Source organism: Geotrypetes seraphini, chromosome 14 (assembly GCF_902459505.1).
Source record: "Geotrypetes seraphini chromosome 14, aGeoSer1.1, whole genome shotgun sequence".
NCBI lineage: Eukaryota > Metazoa > Chordata > Amphibia > Gymnophiona > Dermophiidae > Geotrypetes > Geotrypetes seraphini.
The window spans coordinates 10760997-10778571 of NC_047097.1; the positions used below are offsets into that span (position 1 = coordinate 10760997).

Below are 17575 nucleotides of genomic sequence, written 5' to 3' on the forward strand. Positions count from 1 at the left end.
GATAAGCTTCTTTGACTGGGTAACGAAACAACTAGATAGGGGAGAGTCCCTGGATATAGTGTATTTGGTCTTCAGTAAAGCCTTTGATAGTGTCCCACACCGTAGATTATTGAACAAAATGAATACAATGGGACTAGGAGAAACATTGACTGCATGGGTTAAAGACTGGCTCAGTGGTAGACTTCAGAGGGTGGTGGTGAAGAGGGTGGTGGTGAATGGAACTCCCTCAGAAACATCGGAAGTGACCAGTGGAGTGCCGCAGGGCTCAGTCTTGGGTCCGATTCTATTCAATATCTTTGTACGAGACCTGCCCCATGGACTTCGAGGTAAGATTACATTATTTGCAGATGACGCTAAGCTATGCAACGTAGTGGACAGCGCAACCGTGCCCGACACTATGAGGCAGGACCTACTTTTACTGGAAAAGTGGTCAAATACTTGGCAACTGAGTTTTAACGCCAAAAAGTGTAAGGTTATGCACCTTGTTAACGGTAACCCCTGCAAAACATACACCCTGAATGGTGAAACCTTAACAAGAACTATCGCAGAACGGGACCTAGGTGTAATTATTAGTGAAGATATGAAGCCTATCAATCAAGTAGAGAAAGCTTCAACCAAGGCTAGACAAATGCTGGGTTGCATCCGAAGAAGTTTTGTCAGCCGAAAGCCTGAAGTTATAATGCCATTGTACAGGTCCATGGTGAGACCTCATCTGGAGTACTGTGTTCAGTATTGGAGGCCACATTATCAAAGGGATGTGAAGAGAATGGAATCGGTTCAACAAATGGCCACTAAGTCTCAGGACTCAAGGATCTCCCATATGAAGAACGTCTAAGCAGGCTGCAGTTATATTCTCTTGAGGAACGCAGAGATAGGGGAGACATGTTAGAGACGTTCAAATATCTAACAGGCCGTGCTGAGGTGGAGGAAAATATCTTTTTCCTTACAGGTCCCACGGCAACAAGAGGGCATCTGCTCAAACTCAAGGGTGGGAGACTTCATGGCATCTCTCCTGCCGCGATTGTTGCCGGGGGGGGGGGGGAGGGGAGGGATTTTGTAACCGGTGTTGTTTTAGACTGACACCGGTTATAGAATCCAGCTTTTAGGTAAATGATTGGCCTCTCCTTTGCCTAAAAAGTCTTGTTTTGGGCATTTGGGACTTGGGCAATTTTTTTGGTTGATAATGTGTTTTAAGATTAGATGTAGTGGTGGTCTGGGTGATTAAATTGCTGAACATAGAGGTGGGCCATTCTCAAAAACAACCCTCATTTTGGACGTTTTTTTTGAGAATTGACATTTTCCCTGCTGCTACTTTCAACGTTTAGGGGCTTAGGCCAAAAGAGGACTTAGACGTTTTTCCTCTATGCTTTATCAAAACATCAATATTCTGTTCACATGAAAGTGCATTCTGTTCACATGTAGCTGCATTTAAAAAAGCAATTAATAAAAGCAAAAGAAACCTTTGAAGAACTGCAAATAAACCTGAAAGAAAAAAAAAGTGACAATTCTTTACAGCTTTACCCCCACAACCCCCTCCAAAAAAACAAAAAAACTTTATGTTTTGGCTGTATTCTTTGAGCTACTTAATTAGGCCTGAACTCTAAAGAGAAGAAAGGAACCTTGTTGCTGGCTAATACTTAAGACAATAATGCAAATAAAATTATTCTATTAGATCTATATTCAACAAACAACAGATATCCAAGAGTAACTTCAACATTCTTTGCCTGACTTTCTTTGCTCTACCTTCCATTCCAATTGCTACATGAAAAAAGGAGAAATGTGCTCTGGCAGAAAATCAGTGTTCAAGTCAAATCCAAAGACATCGAGACTCATCTTCGATAAACTTTGGCTCAAAACAACTAGCCTTGCTCATTTCTCTCCATTTTCATTTTATCCTATGTATTTTACTCATCAAGAACATTGTCTGTGCTTTTTCTTATTGCATTTCAGAGTAAAGCTCCTGTGAAAACTAAGTTGTGAGTCTCCTTTTTGTCTGAAAAGCAACGTGACAGATGAAGTTGTTAAAATGAGTTCTTAGCAAACCACATCATGGTGCACAGGATCCAGTGATGCATAGGCTTCAAAGACACCAGTTAAACTTTCCAACTGTTTGCCATGCTATCCATATGTTACTCATCCTCCAGAAACACACATTTCATTAGCTTAATGGGTACAGGTTTTTCTTAGTTTTTGATTTTACAGTATATCAGATGTGCAGTAATTCCCACATTACATTCATTCAATCAAGAAAATAAAGCTTGTTAAAGTGATCACTCTAAATCAGTGTTTAGTGTGCCGCGAGATGTTGCCTGGTGTGCCGCAGGGCCGCCATCAGGGCAGTACTACCAGTCCTGCATTCAGGGGCCCGGAGCTGACAGGGGGCCCGAGGCAGGGGCGCCAGTAGCTCGCCAAGGTAAAGTGAGTCGATCACCCAGGACTCACTTTGTCTTGGCGATCTAATCTATCGAGCCGATAAGTCTTCTTCTCCCCAACGTCAATTCTGCAGTCGGAGAGGAAGTTCGGGCCAGCCAATCGCTGCCTGGCTGGGCGGAACTTCCTCTCCGATTGCAGAATTGACGTCAGGGAGAGCATGCGTCGGCTTTGGGGCCTGTTATCCATTGGTGGGTCCTGTTCCCCGATGGCAGCGGCAGTGGCTTGGGGAACGGCAGGGAGAAAGAAAGAAAGGGGGCAGGCAGGGAAACAGAAGGAAAGAAGAGAAACAGAAAAAAAGAAAGAAAGGTCAGGGAGAGAGGAAGAAAAAGTTGGGGGAGGGAATGAGGTGTGGAGGAGAGAAAGAATACAGGCTGATAGAAGGGAAGAAAGATTGGATGCACAGTCAGAAGAAGAAAGTGCAACCAGAAATCACCAGACAAGGTAGGAAAAATGATTTTATTTTAAATTTAGCAAAGTGGAGGCAGTATTACTACAGTTTTCAAAGGAATTTGCCCAAATAACTTAATAGTTAACTGGGTAAATTCCCAGAGATGAAAACTTCCCTTCACTTACTATGCACAGTTCTGAATTTATATCTGCTGTCTATATTTTACAATATGGTCACCTTTTACTAAACCGCAATAGTGGTTTTTAGCGCAGGGAGCCTATGAGCGTCAAGAGCAGCGCTGGGCATTCAGCGCAGCTCCCTGCGCTAAAAACTGCTATTGTGGTTTAATAAAAAGGATGGAGGGTATATTTGTCTATTTTTGTATGCTATAAAAACCAAATACAGAGAGAGACTGAGAGCTGTTGACGAAGAGCTACGTGTGTGTCTTTCTTCGATTCCAGCCAGAATATCAGCTTTGTGTTCAGCCAAACAGGCCCAGGTTTCACACTGAATAAAGTATTTTATAATTTTTCACTATTCTGTTTACTTAATATTTCATAATAAAGTAATTATAAAATACTTTCTTTGTGTTTATTTGATTCCTATTCAAGAGAATTACTTTATATATAGTCAATATAGGCACAGAGTTAAATTTTTTAACATTTTCTAATGGTGGTGTGCCTCATGATTTTTTTCATGAAACAAGTGTGCCTTTGCCCAAAAAGGTTGAAAAACACTGCTCTAAATGATGTTTGGCTTAGCATTAATAGAATAGAGTCATCATTACAAAAGACTGTTATGAATTTATGTCAATTTTCATCTGATGCAACAGTTAAAATTAAAGAGTAAGATATCAAAATTGGAGAAACAGCTGTGAAGTTTGAAAAATTAGACCAGGCAGTAGGTACCCTACAAGCTAGTGCTGTTTCTAATATAAAGGATAGTATGATGATACATGCTAAATTAGAAAAAATGGAAAACTCTATCAGGGGTAAAAATCTTCGCTTGTTAAATTTTCCAATCACACATTATCTGTCCCCGATGGAGCTCTTGAGAATGTATTTTAAAGAGATATTACATTATACTAAAGTGGAGACCTTTAAGGTTGATAATCTCTATTACATCTCAAGAGACTCTAAGGAAAGGGCAGATGAAGGTGAAATGGATAAAATAGTTTCACCTGATAGTTTGAATGTGTCACAGTTTTTAGAATCATCTAAAGACACAATAGATAAGCGAGCATCTCTTCTCGTGACCTTCAAGACAGAGCTTGAAAAACAAGATATTTTAAAATTATATTTTTTGAAAAAACAAGAGATGTTTTGCGGTCAACGGGTGATAATGTTTCCGGATGTCTCTAGACAGACTCAGTTCAAAAGGAAACAGTTCCTTCAGCTAAAGCCTAAAGTTTTGGCCGTTGGAGCTACTTTCTTTTTGAAATTTCCATGCAAATGCCTTATTTCGTATGGTAGTGATAAATATGTGTTTTATGATCCAGTCCAGTTAGAAGACTTTATTAAAGAGAAACCATTGTTGAAAGTTTAATTTCTAATACTGATTTTACTTTTGGAGGATGTTGTATAAATATATAAAATGCCAGTTGCCTGTCCCTAGATAAGTAGACAGAAAGATTTGATGTTTTATTTTTAAAATACTGGCGACCAGCGATAATGTGGACTAGGACATGGTTGAATTACGGTATTGCCTAATATGTTTTGTTGTTCTTTATATGGAATTTGTATTTTTTGTGGTCATTCATGAATATTTGTTATTAAGACATAACGAATAATCAAATAAATAAATAATTTAAAAAAAAAAAAATAAAATAAAGCTTGCAACATTTTAACACTAGTGAGTAAAATTTGTTTTCATTAGCCCTCTCTTCTTTCCATTTCACTGACTAAGCACTGAAGTTTTTCAATTCACTTCTTTACAGCCTGTTACAAATAATTTTATGAACACTTACCATCTGGAACTTCATCTGGTCTCTTCCGTTTTTCATACACGACTATGATAACGACAAGAATGATGATTTCAGCCACTATGCCAAGGAAGGGCCACAGTGGGGCGAGGTGGCTGCGTACTCGCAGAATGGTTACAGATGTAGTGAAGTTGACTAGGTTAGAGGCATTGCACTGGTAATTGCCAGGGTCCTCACTGATCTGGAGATTTACAATGCTAAGTTCTGTGAGGTTCTCTTTGTTTGAAATAAAGAAGCGTCCAGAAGAATTATTAATATCCTGTCACAAACAGCAGATAAGAGAGAATATGAGAAAAACTTCTTTAAGAGAGAAAAAAAAAGTTTATTTCATTACAAACACAGCTAAATTGGTTGTTGCATGTGACAACGCAAATTGATATATGTTGCCAGCTGTGTTGGGAAGATTAATTTTGAGAGAATACCTATGTTGAAATATGATGTTAAAAAAAACATGGCAAAATAGCATCAAATCCATGCGAAAAACAATTGACACACACACACACACTAGTAGGAAAGGATATATTCCTTAGTAATTTTAAATTGGTTCAGAATAGATTTTAGTGCTACAAAAAGTTCAGGACCTTTCCATTGGACCGAGTCAATATTTAAACCCCAAAGTTGGCAGTTATTTTGGTTTTCTTTTTTAAAGCTGGCTGTGGCATTTAGTCATCCTTTAGCATTTTAGACACAGGGTGTATCCTTAACCACACCTTCTCCAAAGGACATCACATGATGCGATACCTGCTAGCCAGTCTTCTCTAATCCCCCCCCCCCCCACTCTGAATGCACTCCCTGAAAGGCTTTGCTTAACGTAAGACTCTCTCTACTTCAGGAAGCAGATGAAAGCTTGGCTCTTCTCCCAAGCCTTTAATGGAAGAAGTAACTAACTTGCTTGTCATACACACACACACTCACGGAATGACACCAGTTACACACATGTTGATCCATTCCTACCCTATCTAAGAATTTTCAAGCACCATTCTGCTCTCATGTGCCACTTCTTTAAATTCAAGATCTTTATTGAGATTATGAGATTATTACATTACATTACATTAGGGATTTCTATTTCGCCATTACCTTGCAGTTCAAGGCGGATTACAAAAGAATTATCCAAGATGTATTACAACAAGAACTTACAAAAAAAAAAAAAAAATTGGTCATTTTCAAAAAGAGTAAGAAATGGGTAAGGTTATTTGTTTGGGGTAGTTGGCTTTAGTGAGAGGTGGAGTTTGAAATTTGCGGTATTATTTCTTTTTTCAGAGTTTTCTTGAAAAGTATGGTCTTTATTTCTTTTCTAAAAGTCTTGTAGTCGAGGGATGCCGTCAGTAGATTAGCGATTTGGTTGTCTAGTTTGGCTGCTTGAGTGGCCATTATAAACAACAAAAAGAAAATAGCAGTGTAATACAGTGTAGAACTTTGTGACAGGATGTGTATACGATACCAGTAAAGCAAATGTGGTACAAATACATTATACGTCATAAAGGATACAGGAAAAGAATACTAAATGAGCAATAGGTTAACATATAAGGAACACATAAAAACCATACATTCCTTAGGGAGAGCTAAATATAACACCATACTATAGTTAACTTGAGTGGTCCAACGACAAGAGTATCCCATGAATGAGAAGGAAACTATAATGTTTAAGAAAAGCTATATAAGAATGACAAAAAAGGAAAAAGAACCCCAGTGCTCAGACAGCATCAGATGGCAAACAATATTGTCGCAAGGGTAACCAGAGTTGATACCGGAATACCTTTCAGTACGTTCTGCAATATGGCATTCGAATGTACTAATTAGACTAACATAATTCCACCATTGGGAAAATGTGGCTTTGAAAGTTGATTTCCAATGTAACAAAACAATCTTGATGGCTGTAGCCAATAATATGTCCAATAAATGTAAAGCATCCTGTGATAACATCTGGGAGAAATTAAAAGATCTAAACATCACATGGATATATGCAAGAAGAAGAGAAATATTGAACATATCTGATATAACATGCCAAACGTTTGTCCAATAGGGCTGCACAGAGGGACAGTCAAACAACAGATGCTGTAAAGTTCCAATGTGAATGTGACAACTCCAGCATTGATTAGAAGCTGAACTATCAATTTTGCTGCTCTTGAGTGGAATCCAAAATGCTTTATAAACCCAAAAATAAAGTGTCTGTAAAACAGAGGCAGAGCTTAATGGTCTTGAAATCTGACCCATTGAGAATCAGTAAGTTTAAGGCAGAGTTCAGATCCCCACCGATCTTGTATAGACTGAGGTCTACGATTAGCTGAAAGTAGCAGTTTTTTGTACAGGCGAGACGCTATATGTAGGGTAAAGATACCTGCTCTCAAAAGTTGTATCACAGCTGAATCATGGTCTAAATGCACATGGTGGTGTAATGTTAAATAATGCTGAGCACAATGTTGAAGTTGTACATACTGATAAGCATGATGATCCAAAGGTCTATGTTTAAGTTGCAACTCTGATAAAGAGAGCGATTATTAACCAGAATATCTCAATGTAAAAATACCCCGAATCATCCAGTTTCCAATAAAAGGGATGATTGTCAATGGTCAATACACTTCTCCCTCGTTATTCGCGGGGGATACGGGCAGAGCTGGACCGCGAATGGCAAAAAACCGCGATTATCCGACTCTAACCCACCCCCACCTCCCTGCCACCTTCCCGGCCTTACTTGGTGGTCTAGAAGGCTTTCGGGGCAGGAGCAATCTTCCTACGCTCCTGCCCCATGCAGATCGCCATGAGGAAACGACTACTGCGAGTTCCCGTAGTCTCTCGAGACTACGACGGGAACTCCCTATAGCCATTTCCTCATGGCGATCTGCATGGGGCTGGAGCGTAGGAAGATCGCTCCTGCCCCGAAAGCCCGCTAGACCACCAGGTAAGGCCGGGAAGGCGGCAAGGAGGTAAAAAATATGTTTTTTTTCATTTTCCCCCTCTCCAGAAAAAAAAATCACGATTATGTGAAATCGCGAGTGCAGAAACTGCGAATGGGGAGGGGGAAGTGTACAGGATTACCCCATAAAGGAGTATCCAGGGTAGCGTTAATGGGAGAATCATAGACTTGCAAAGCCTCTATAGCTGCGGCTACAATGGGTGTAGTAAAAAGGAATGGGAGCTTCGGAGATCCAAGCACGGCTTGTAACGGATAAGGCTGAACCTGCTCAGAGTCCAAAGATAACCAGACTGGAAAAGGGGATGTGGAATCACTAGCATATGCTGCATAAATGAAAAGCTAATGCATATTTGTGAAAATCATGAAAATTTACTCTCCCTTTAGCTCTGGGTTGTTTTAGGGTATTGAGAAAGATTCTGGGCTGTTTACCTCCCCATAGGAATTTACGCAAGATGCAATCGACCTGTTTAAAAAAAAGAAGCTGGAAAAGAGAAGGGTAACATCTGCAAAATATAGAGAATTTGAGGGGTCATGCTCATCCGGATAGCCTCTAACCGACCCCACCACTTAAGGGGGACCAAGATGGGCATAAATCACGTAATTTGGTCAGCAGAGTATGAATATTAGTTTTCAATGTATTTTCCAAGAGGGAGAAAATTTTATACAAGATATTTAAGCTGAGGGGCACCATTGAAGCAGAAAGGAGGCTAACAGATTTAGTACAATGTATATGCAGTGGCATAACTTCTGTTTTCTCCCAGTTTACAGTATATCCAGATGAGGAACCAAAATGCTTAAACAGAGCTAACACCATTGGAATAGACTTTTCTGGATGCATTAAATAGAGTACATCATCTGCGAAGGCCGTGAGTCTGACTTCTTCCTTAACGCAACTACTCATGGGAATACCAAGATTGCAGGATGCGACTGAATACTGCGTAGTAATGAATCTAAAGCTGAATTAAAGAGCAACGGTGATAAAAGACATCCTTGACATGTACCCCTAGATAACTCAAAGGCCTCAGTGCCGCACCCATCAAGGAAAAGTGCAACATCTCAGACCTGTCCATTCAACATAATCAAAAGCCTTTTCGGCATCAAGGGCCATAACACAAATGGGAAAATGGCTTTTTGCCACGCATATTTGTATATGATTAAAGACCCTTGTATTATCAGAGGCCATGTGCCCAGGAACAAATCCACACTGAGAAGTAGTGATAAGGATAGCCATATATTTAGCTAATCTATCAGCTAAAGCTTTGGCATAGATTTTGCAATTATAATTTATTAATGAGATAGATCTATAATTTTTGGGCAATAAGGGGTCCCTTCCCGGTTTGGAAACTTAATTATGGTAGCTTCGTTAAAAAAGCCTGCTGAAGAGACAGTGGTTATGAAAGATTGATATAATATAATCTTTGGAAGGAGAGACTCGCTTGATAAAGGATATGGGAAACCTTTCATACGCCGAAAGATTGGAGAAACTGGGGCTCTTTTCCCTGGAGAAGCAGAGACTTAGAGGGGATATGATAGAGACTTACAAGATCATGAAGGGCATAGAGAAAGTGGAGAGGGACAGATTCTTCAAACTTTTGAAGACTACAAGAACGAGAGGTAATTCGGAAAAATTAAAAGGGGACAGATTCAAAACCAATGCTAGGAAGTTCTTCTTCACCCAGAGGGTGGTGGACACCTGGAATGCGCTTCCAGAGGGCGTGATAGGACAGAGTACGGTTTTGGGGGTCAAGAAGAGATTGGATGATTTCCTGAAGGAAAAGGGGATAGAAGGGTATAGATAGAGGATTACTATACAGGTCCTGGCCTGATGGGCCGCCGCGTGAGTGGACCGCTGGTCTGACCCAGAAGAGGCATTACTTATGTTCCAGAGGTGTAGAGTTGTTTAAACAACTGAAGAAATTGTACCGAAATTTCTGAGGGTTTAGTAATTCGCTTTCCCCCTACTTTAAGAGCCTGGATTTTGATGGCTTTCTGCTTACGTTTTCAATAATTGGCCAGCAGATGCCCATTTTTATTTCGATTCATAAAATACTATGTAATCTAATCGTGAAAAAGTATGTGGTATTCAATGGAATGTACTGTATAGTCTAAAGTAGAGGGATGAAATAAGCACCAAATTTGTTAACATATCTTTAATGAGATGAAGCCAGGTCGAGTGTGCCTTGTTGTGTTGTAGGGATGCTGTGATTTTCTATCTAAATGTGCATCAGACACCACCGCAGACCGACCGACTCTCCCCCCTGGCAGTGAAAATGGCAGGAGGAAAACAGCAGGAGGAATGACCACTTCCCCTTGCCATGCCGACCTCACTACCCCGCGAAAGAAAATTGGCAGGAGGGAAGCCCACTCCCTCCTGCCAAAGGAGCCCTCCGAATTATTCCCTACCTTCCCCCTGAAAATAGGCAGGAGGGATGTCTATTCCCTCTTGCCAATGTGACTAACCTCCCCCCCCCCACGGCAACAATACAGGAAGGCCCACTCCTGTGACAGACACCCCCACCCCAAACATCCCCTGCTCTATTCCTTTCCCCATGAAAAAAAAGGCAGGAGGAATGCCCACTCCCTCCTGCCAAAGGATGCTCCCCGATCCCCCTGGGTACCTTTTAGTGTTGGAAGGAGGTCCCTCCTTCAAGATCCACCGATTCTAAATGGTGGGCCTTCCCTCCTTGGTGCATCATATGATGCACGGGGAGGGGCCTAAGGCCCTGATGGGTTTAGACGCCTAAAGCCCCTCCCAGGTGGAAAGGTATAGAGGAACCAATGGAAAGACGGCATCCAGCACACCAGACATCCATTCCTATTTACCACCTCCCCCTGGCAGCAGCTTCAGAGGACTCTCACTGCCTTTGAACTTCCAGCCCACCAGGAAAGAGGCTTGCAGGTCTGAGTCCTGGCTCAAAGGCTAACTCCCAGTTCTACTAGGGCAGACCAGTTATGATGCCAGGTACTCCGGTTTCCTTTTGGGGGGGGGGGTTTTGAGGGGGAAATTTTGCCTTACCAACAACCTCCATATGCCACTGTGTCAGCCCTCCCACATGCTTGCTTAGTTTTCATGCATACACAAAACCCGATAATGAATATGGGAGCAGCATGGCAGTGGCCCATGAAAAGTACCATCAACTTCCAGGCTGCCAATAAAGGACCTGTTCCACTGGGAATTGAGAATCCTTACCAGACACCTGCAGGCTGTAATTTTATTCTTCTTGTTTAAATTTAATGTTTTTATTGTAATCCATTCTGACATATGAAGCAAGGCACTAGAGTTCAACTTTGGGCCACAGATTTTAACCTGTGCCACAGGGAGCCAGGTCACATGACAATCCAGCTACACCAATCTATATTAGAAGCATGAATTACAGGCAAATTTCAGGAGGTTTTTTTTTTTTGTTTTTTTTTTTTGCCTCCTGCTCTTTGGGAAGCACACCCACCTTTAACTGGACTGGTATAGTAAGATAAGACTGAAAAAATGAAAAAGAGGTGGGGGAAGCAGAGGGAAATCAAGTGAAATGGAAAAGACGACATGCTGCTAAATTTTGAAAATGTTCTGCACAGATGACAGAAAGCCCAGTTAGAAGACTCACACAATAATCTATATAAAGAACAGGGCATTAATTAAGAGTTGGCGGACATCAAGGAGAGATAAGGACAAATTTTACAAATACTGTAAAAGAGAAAGCAAAGGTACAGACAGAAGAATTATGAGTAATCTAAAGAAATACTTTTTATAGAAAGAGTGGTAAATGCATAGAAGAGTCTCCCAGTAGAGGTAGAGAAGACATAGGCTGTGTCTGACTTCAAGAAAGTGTGGAGGAGGAGGATTTAGTGGATGCTGCAAATGGGCAGACTGGATGGGCCATATGACCTTTATCTGCCATCATGCTTCTATGTTTCTATGCGACAGTGTTATGTGACTAGATGTTATGCAATCAAGAGCATCTAGTTGCAGGGGTTGAGTTTTATGAAACCGATTATTAGTAGACATTCTTGTATATATCTTTCAAAAAAAAAAAAAAAAGGGGGGGAACACTGCTGCTCATGAGCATTTATGTGCATGACATAAGAAAACAGCTGCAAAATAATGGGAAAGCAAAGTTGGGGGAAGATAACAACATAGTAACAGATGGCAAATCGAGTCTAGCAGGGTCCATCAAATCTGCCCAGCAAGGCAGCAAGAGTTATACCTAATGCTCGAGACAGAACATGAAAATTACCTCCTCTATGCCTTTTGTTTAGGATTGTAGGTGCTGCTCTGTGCAGCGATACCCATAGAAACACAGAATATGACGGCAGAAAAGGGCCGATGGCCCAACAAGACTGCCCAATCACGGTCTCTTGTGACTTCATACCAGGAAACCACATTAAGGTTTGCTGCCTTGTAAGTATTTGCAGGTCCATGAGATGGCCTGTGTGCAAAGTGCCCTCTTCTGAGGCTGAACGCATGCATCCTCTCTTCCTGGAAGACCATCCCTACCTACCCTTGTGGGGAAAATCACCCCAGGGTACTCCAAAATTTGCACATGGATCAGTTGACTCTTGGCATAATTTACCACCTAACCAAGGCAATCCACAAGAGCAATCACTGCCAAGGTAGCTTGCCTGGAGTAAGACTCCATCTCCACTTGGATCAGCCTATCACTACCTCTGAGGCACCCTGCCAGCCATCAATGGGTACCTTTAGTAGTAATGGCACTGGAGAAGGAGTTGGAATCCCAAGTCCCTTTTGAATCCTGAAAGGTTAGCTCCACATGGACTATAGACCTAGAAGGCAGCACCATGGGCTGCTTCCCCTGACAAAAGAGTCCCTAATCTCTAGGGCAGGACTTGCTCCCAGCTGAATGTGAGGAAGCCTTTAAATGATCTTCCATCAACCACTGGGGTCTGACCTTGCCCAGATCCCCACAAGTTTCTCCAAGCCCTCACCAGAGAGGAGCCAGCCCAAACAAGCAATTTGTTTAGACATGACTTAGAGGTTGAATCCACTGCCCAATAGCAAAGCCATAGCCATCTGTGAGCAACCATAACCAATGCCATGAACTGGGAGGATATGTGGAAAGAATCTTTTAACGCATCAGTCTGGAATGTGGCTCCTGAATATAGAATGACACGGTGACAGATTTCATCACCATCCCCGTCCCTGTGGATAACCATGGGAAACCATCCTGTGTCATTCTTTAGTGTCTATCTCAACCTCAGTCCTTCTACACCAGAATTCTTTAATGCAAAGATTGAGGGTCAGTGGTTGTGCCCATTCATACTCTGATTCTTCCCTCTCTCCTTAAAGAATAACGTGGGGATATTTTCCTGTGGTTATTTGCGGGGATAGGAACAGTGATGAAATCTGTCACCGTGTCATTCTCTACTCCTGAGTAAAAGTGTGCTGCCTGAGGTAACTCCACCCTACGGAGACAAAGAGACTGAATCAATAAGCCAATCCAATTCCTCCTTCCTAAAAAACATGACCGTCAGGCCCAACACCCCACCCCTACCCCCACCCAAGGAGGGCAGATGCAGTTTGCAATTACATGGAATCATACAGATCCTAAAAGTCCCAGAAGGCCTGCAGAGGGAGTCTCTGACTGAGCCATATCCTCCAGACACACCCCTATAAATCCCCCTATGCTTTGGTGGATAGGCTTCAAAATGGCTGCCAATTCTGCCAAAGACAGAAGGGCCATGCCGCTATGCTGAACTCCCGACATAATAGCTTCCTCGCTGCTAGTGCTTTCCAGAGCCAGCAGGAGCGCCTCCAAGTTGCCATCAACAAAGCAAGGCAGAAGGAGCTGGCACAATGTTAAATTGCCAGTTGCTAACTCCCACAGACTCCACAATTCAGGGTCTGAGGCATCCAGGCTGGACCTCAGTGCCCTTCTCCCCCCCCCCCCCCCCGGAAACAAATCTTGGACCAACCCAATGTCAGGACTAGGACAAGACTGCCTACCCAACCAACCCCAAATCCCCTTCCTGCACCAAGCTGCTTATGTGCCTGCTATGCTGCATCAAGATAGGTATTCTCTATTCCCACCTCCCTCCCTCCCTCCCAAATAAGACAACTGCGGGGAAAAAGCACACCAAATTAAACCCTTGCCAAGTACTTTTTATTTATTTATTTAAACAAAGTTTGGGACAGAGAGACCTCACTGAGATGTGACCTTGCCCAGGTCCTTGTGAGTTTCTTCAAGTCCTTATATCAAAGAGAAATTGGCCCAAACAGGTAATTTGCTTAGGTCTGCTCCTCTGGCAGAGGCCCAAGGTGGGACCTGTGCCATCTCAGCCAGCAAACTAGAGCATATGGTCCAAAGCTCAGAGATGGAGGCTTCAAAAATTATCCTGGCTCAACTGATATAAGGACTGTGACCTGAACCCAAAAGCAGTTCAGGGATACAGGCAGTGAATTGTAACCCAGAGAGCCAGATCTAGCTCACCTAGATCGCGCTGCACTAGCCCAATTTCATCTGTTGAAAAGAGAAATACTGAAGGATTCCAGCCTATACCAGCTCTTATACTGGTGATGTCTCTAAACAGTTCAGTTTCTATAGCTCCATCTACTATTAGGGGGACACAATCTGTTTGTCTGAACTGGTCTAGGGGGATGATAAGTATTTTCTTTAATTAAAAAATACAGGTCTTGTAAGATTTTATATTACTATATTTGTTTTAGGACCTCATTTTGTGTTCACTTATTAAGTACGAATACACAGTCTAGAGGTATCCTATCAACCACATATAATAAACATAAAGGCCTACTTGTACACATTGTTCAGTAGAGGAACAGGAGCACTGTTACTGCAGTTTGATCTTAGCAGTGCCTTCGACTTGGTTGATCAGGACATCCTTCTCGACTGTCTCAACACTATGGGCATTTCAGGGGAGGTTTTTCAGTGGTTCCAGGATTTTTTTTTGAAACTTCATACATATCAAGTATTCTTCAAGGACACTCTCTCTAATATTTGGAGTAATCATTGCTGAGTACCACAGGGCTCCCCACTCTCCCTGGTACTCTTTAATGTCTATCTGGCCTCACTGGGTGAGAAACTTGCAGCTTTTAATTTGAAAATCTTTAGCTATGCAGATGATATAACAATTGTTATATTCATTCCAACAAATTTGACTGCATCGTTAAACACAATTCAAGAGATTATGTCCATCATGAATACCTGGATGAGAGATTACAAACTGAAGTTAAATTCAGATAAAACTAGGTTCTTTTTAGCCTCTCCTTCAAATAAGATTGTAGTTAGAGAGTAGAGAATGGGATGGTGGTTGTTACCTGCCAAAACGGTGATAAAAAAAAAAAAAAAGAGGTCACCGCGAGTACAGGGACAAGGCCATTCACCGCCCTGTGGAGCGATGAATGGTCTTGTCTCCGCAGTTAATGGAGTGAGCACCCGCGGTGAACGAGCGCGCAATCGGGCAGCCCCCTCCTGCCGGCCTTGCATCTCTCTCCCTCCCTTCCCCTTACCTTCTCTTTGTGGTGATTTCTATATGGCTATGCGTTGTATTGCAGCCGAAGCCTTGAAGTTGTGTTGCGTGTGGCTGCTGGAAAAGTCTCCTCCGAAGCAACTTCCTGTTTCCGGTTGCATCGGAGGAGACTTTTCCAGCAGCCAACACAACGCGACTTCAAGGTTCCGGCTGCAATACAATGCATAGCCTTATAGAAATCTCCACTAAGAGAAGGGAAGGGAGGGAGGGAGATGCACGGCTGGACGGCGGGAGGGAGCTGCTGGACTGTGTGAAGACTGGAGAGAAGACGCTGGGAAATGGGGAAGAGAGAGTAGGGAGAAGACGCTGGGGAAGAGAGGGTGGGGAAAAGACGGTGGGAAAGAGGCTAAATTAAGAATATTTGAATCGCTATCCCCTTTTGACTCTTCCCTATCAATCTCCCCAGCCTTTTCTCCTTACCTCTCCACATCCCTTCCTCAATCACATCCACTTTGGTTAACTCCTTCTACTTAAAGAACAATCTTCTCTCTAGGTTTGCAGAGACAAGACAATGACAGGGACCAAGATCACAGGGATGGGACGATGACGGGGGAGAGCTCATGGGGACTGGGACAAATTTTTTCCCCGTGTCATTCTCTATTAGAGAGCTCATGTTAGGCAGAACCACTTATCCCATTGAATCTGAAATCAAAATCCTGGGAGTATAACTTAGATAGAAATTTAACTATGAAAGCATTCACCTTGGCATTGGTTAAAAAAAAAAAATGCTTCTTCATCCTGTAGAAGTTGCATACCATAAAATCTTATTTTGAACCTATAGCATTCAGACTCCTTGTCCAATCCCTGATAGTTAGTAATTTAGATTATCCCAGGACAAGCAGGCATGATATTCTTACATGTGGGTGACGTCATCTACGGAGCCCCGATGCGGAAGCATTTTCAAGCAAACTTGATTGAAGATTTAAGTTTGCTCTGCTGCTCCACGCATGCTTGCCTTCCTGCTCCACTAGGGGGCGCATCCCCTCGTGGTCTCCAGTTCAAAATTTTCCGCTGAGCCTAGAAGTCGTGTTTTTTCAGGCTCTGCCCCAACTGCCTTCTAGCACCGCAATTTTTCTTGTTTTTCCTCGATTAAGTCGTTGTGCGCGAAATTTTTCTTTTTCAATTTGATTCCTGCTTCGTTTTTGACCGACCCGGAGGCTTCCGGGTCCCCGTGGCCGCGTGGCTACTCGAGTCGCGGCCACTTTCGATTCTATGTCCCGGCCTTTGACCGGCTTTAAAAAGTGCACTCGGTGCGAGCGGCTTCTTTCCATCACAGACCCGCATCGCCGGTGCATCCTCTGCCTGGGGGCCGCTCATCCAACCGACTCCTGCCCCCAGTGCGCTACTTTCCAGAACCGGGCCCTCCGTCGAAGGAAAGCCCACATGGCGGATCTTTTCGCCCCAGACCAACACTCTACCTCGGCCTCGAGGTCGGCCCCGGCCTCGGCCCCAAATACCTCGGCATCGCCTCGAGACTCGACTCCGAAGTCCTCGGGACAACAGAAAGCCTCGGCTCCGGGTAAGTCCCCTCTTCCCTCTTCAGGTTCTGTACCAGCGAAGAAACCAACCTCGGGGACACCGGCGACGCATGGCGGAAGTCCCATGCATACAGCCCCGGCGAAGCCCTCCAAGCCTTCGGGCCGTGCCTCCACCACACGGGAATACTCTGATACGAGGTCGCCCCCGGTGGAGTGCACCGAGGCAGTGGACATGCCTTCGATGCTGTCCGTGCCCGTCTTCCAGGACCTACTCCGAGCAATGATCTCGTCGGAGCTGTCCGCTGCAATGGCCCATCTACAACCGGCCTCGACCTCGACCACGCATGTGCCAGACCAGCCTGAGCCTCGCGTCGAGCCACCTCGGGGAAAAGTGCGCAAGCTTCGCCGCATCTCATCCTCCTCGGACTCCTCGCCGAGGCACCCGAGGCGCTCTCCTTCCACAGACCGCCACAGGGCAAAACGTCGTGCTAAACCGACAGAAACCTCGAACCGCCGTACCTCCAAGAAGGCCCGGGGTTCCCCCACTCTACGAGGCTGTTCCCCTACACCACGTACGGGACCGCTCAGGGTGGCGGAGTTATCACTCTCCAACCCGCGCATCCTCCGAACCCCCCCTTGGACCGGGGCTCCGATCCGAGGTGCCAGGCTTTCACCGAGGGAGTCCGGGTCGAGTTCACCGACTCGACATCGATCGGTACCCCGAACCCCGGCATCGTCTACGAGGGGCTCCTCGAGATGTCGGAGATCCCCGACCCCGGAACACTTTCACAGTGCTTCCCCGGTCTCGGAACCTGGATCGGAGCAGGAACCTTGATACTCGAGGGAAGCCTCCCCATCCTTCTCCACCCGACGGATGTCTCGTT

General features: G+C 43.7%; 1 protein-coding gene across 1 annotated transcript in view; it reads right to left on the reverse strand.

The window, feature by feature from the left end:
- NPTN (neuroplastin) overlaps positions 1-17575 on the reverse strand; it is a 122471-nt gene that overhangs the window by 67436 nt on the left and 37460 nt on the right. Inside the window, exon 7 of the mRNA XM_033920732.1 lies at positions 4788-5061. Coding sequence (XP_033776623.1) covers positions 4788-5061 — 274 coding nt within the window. The remainder of the gene's footprint in view (positions 1-4787; positions 5062-17575) is intronic.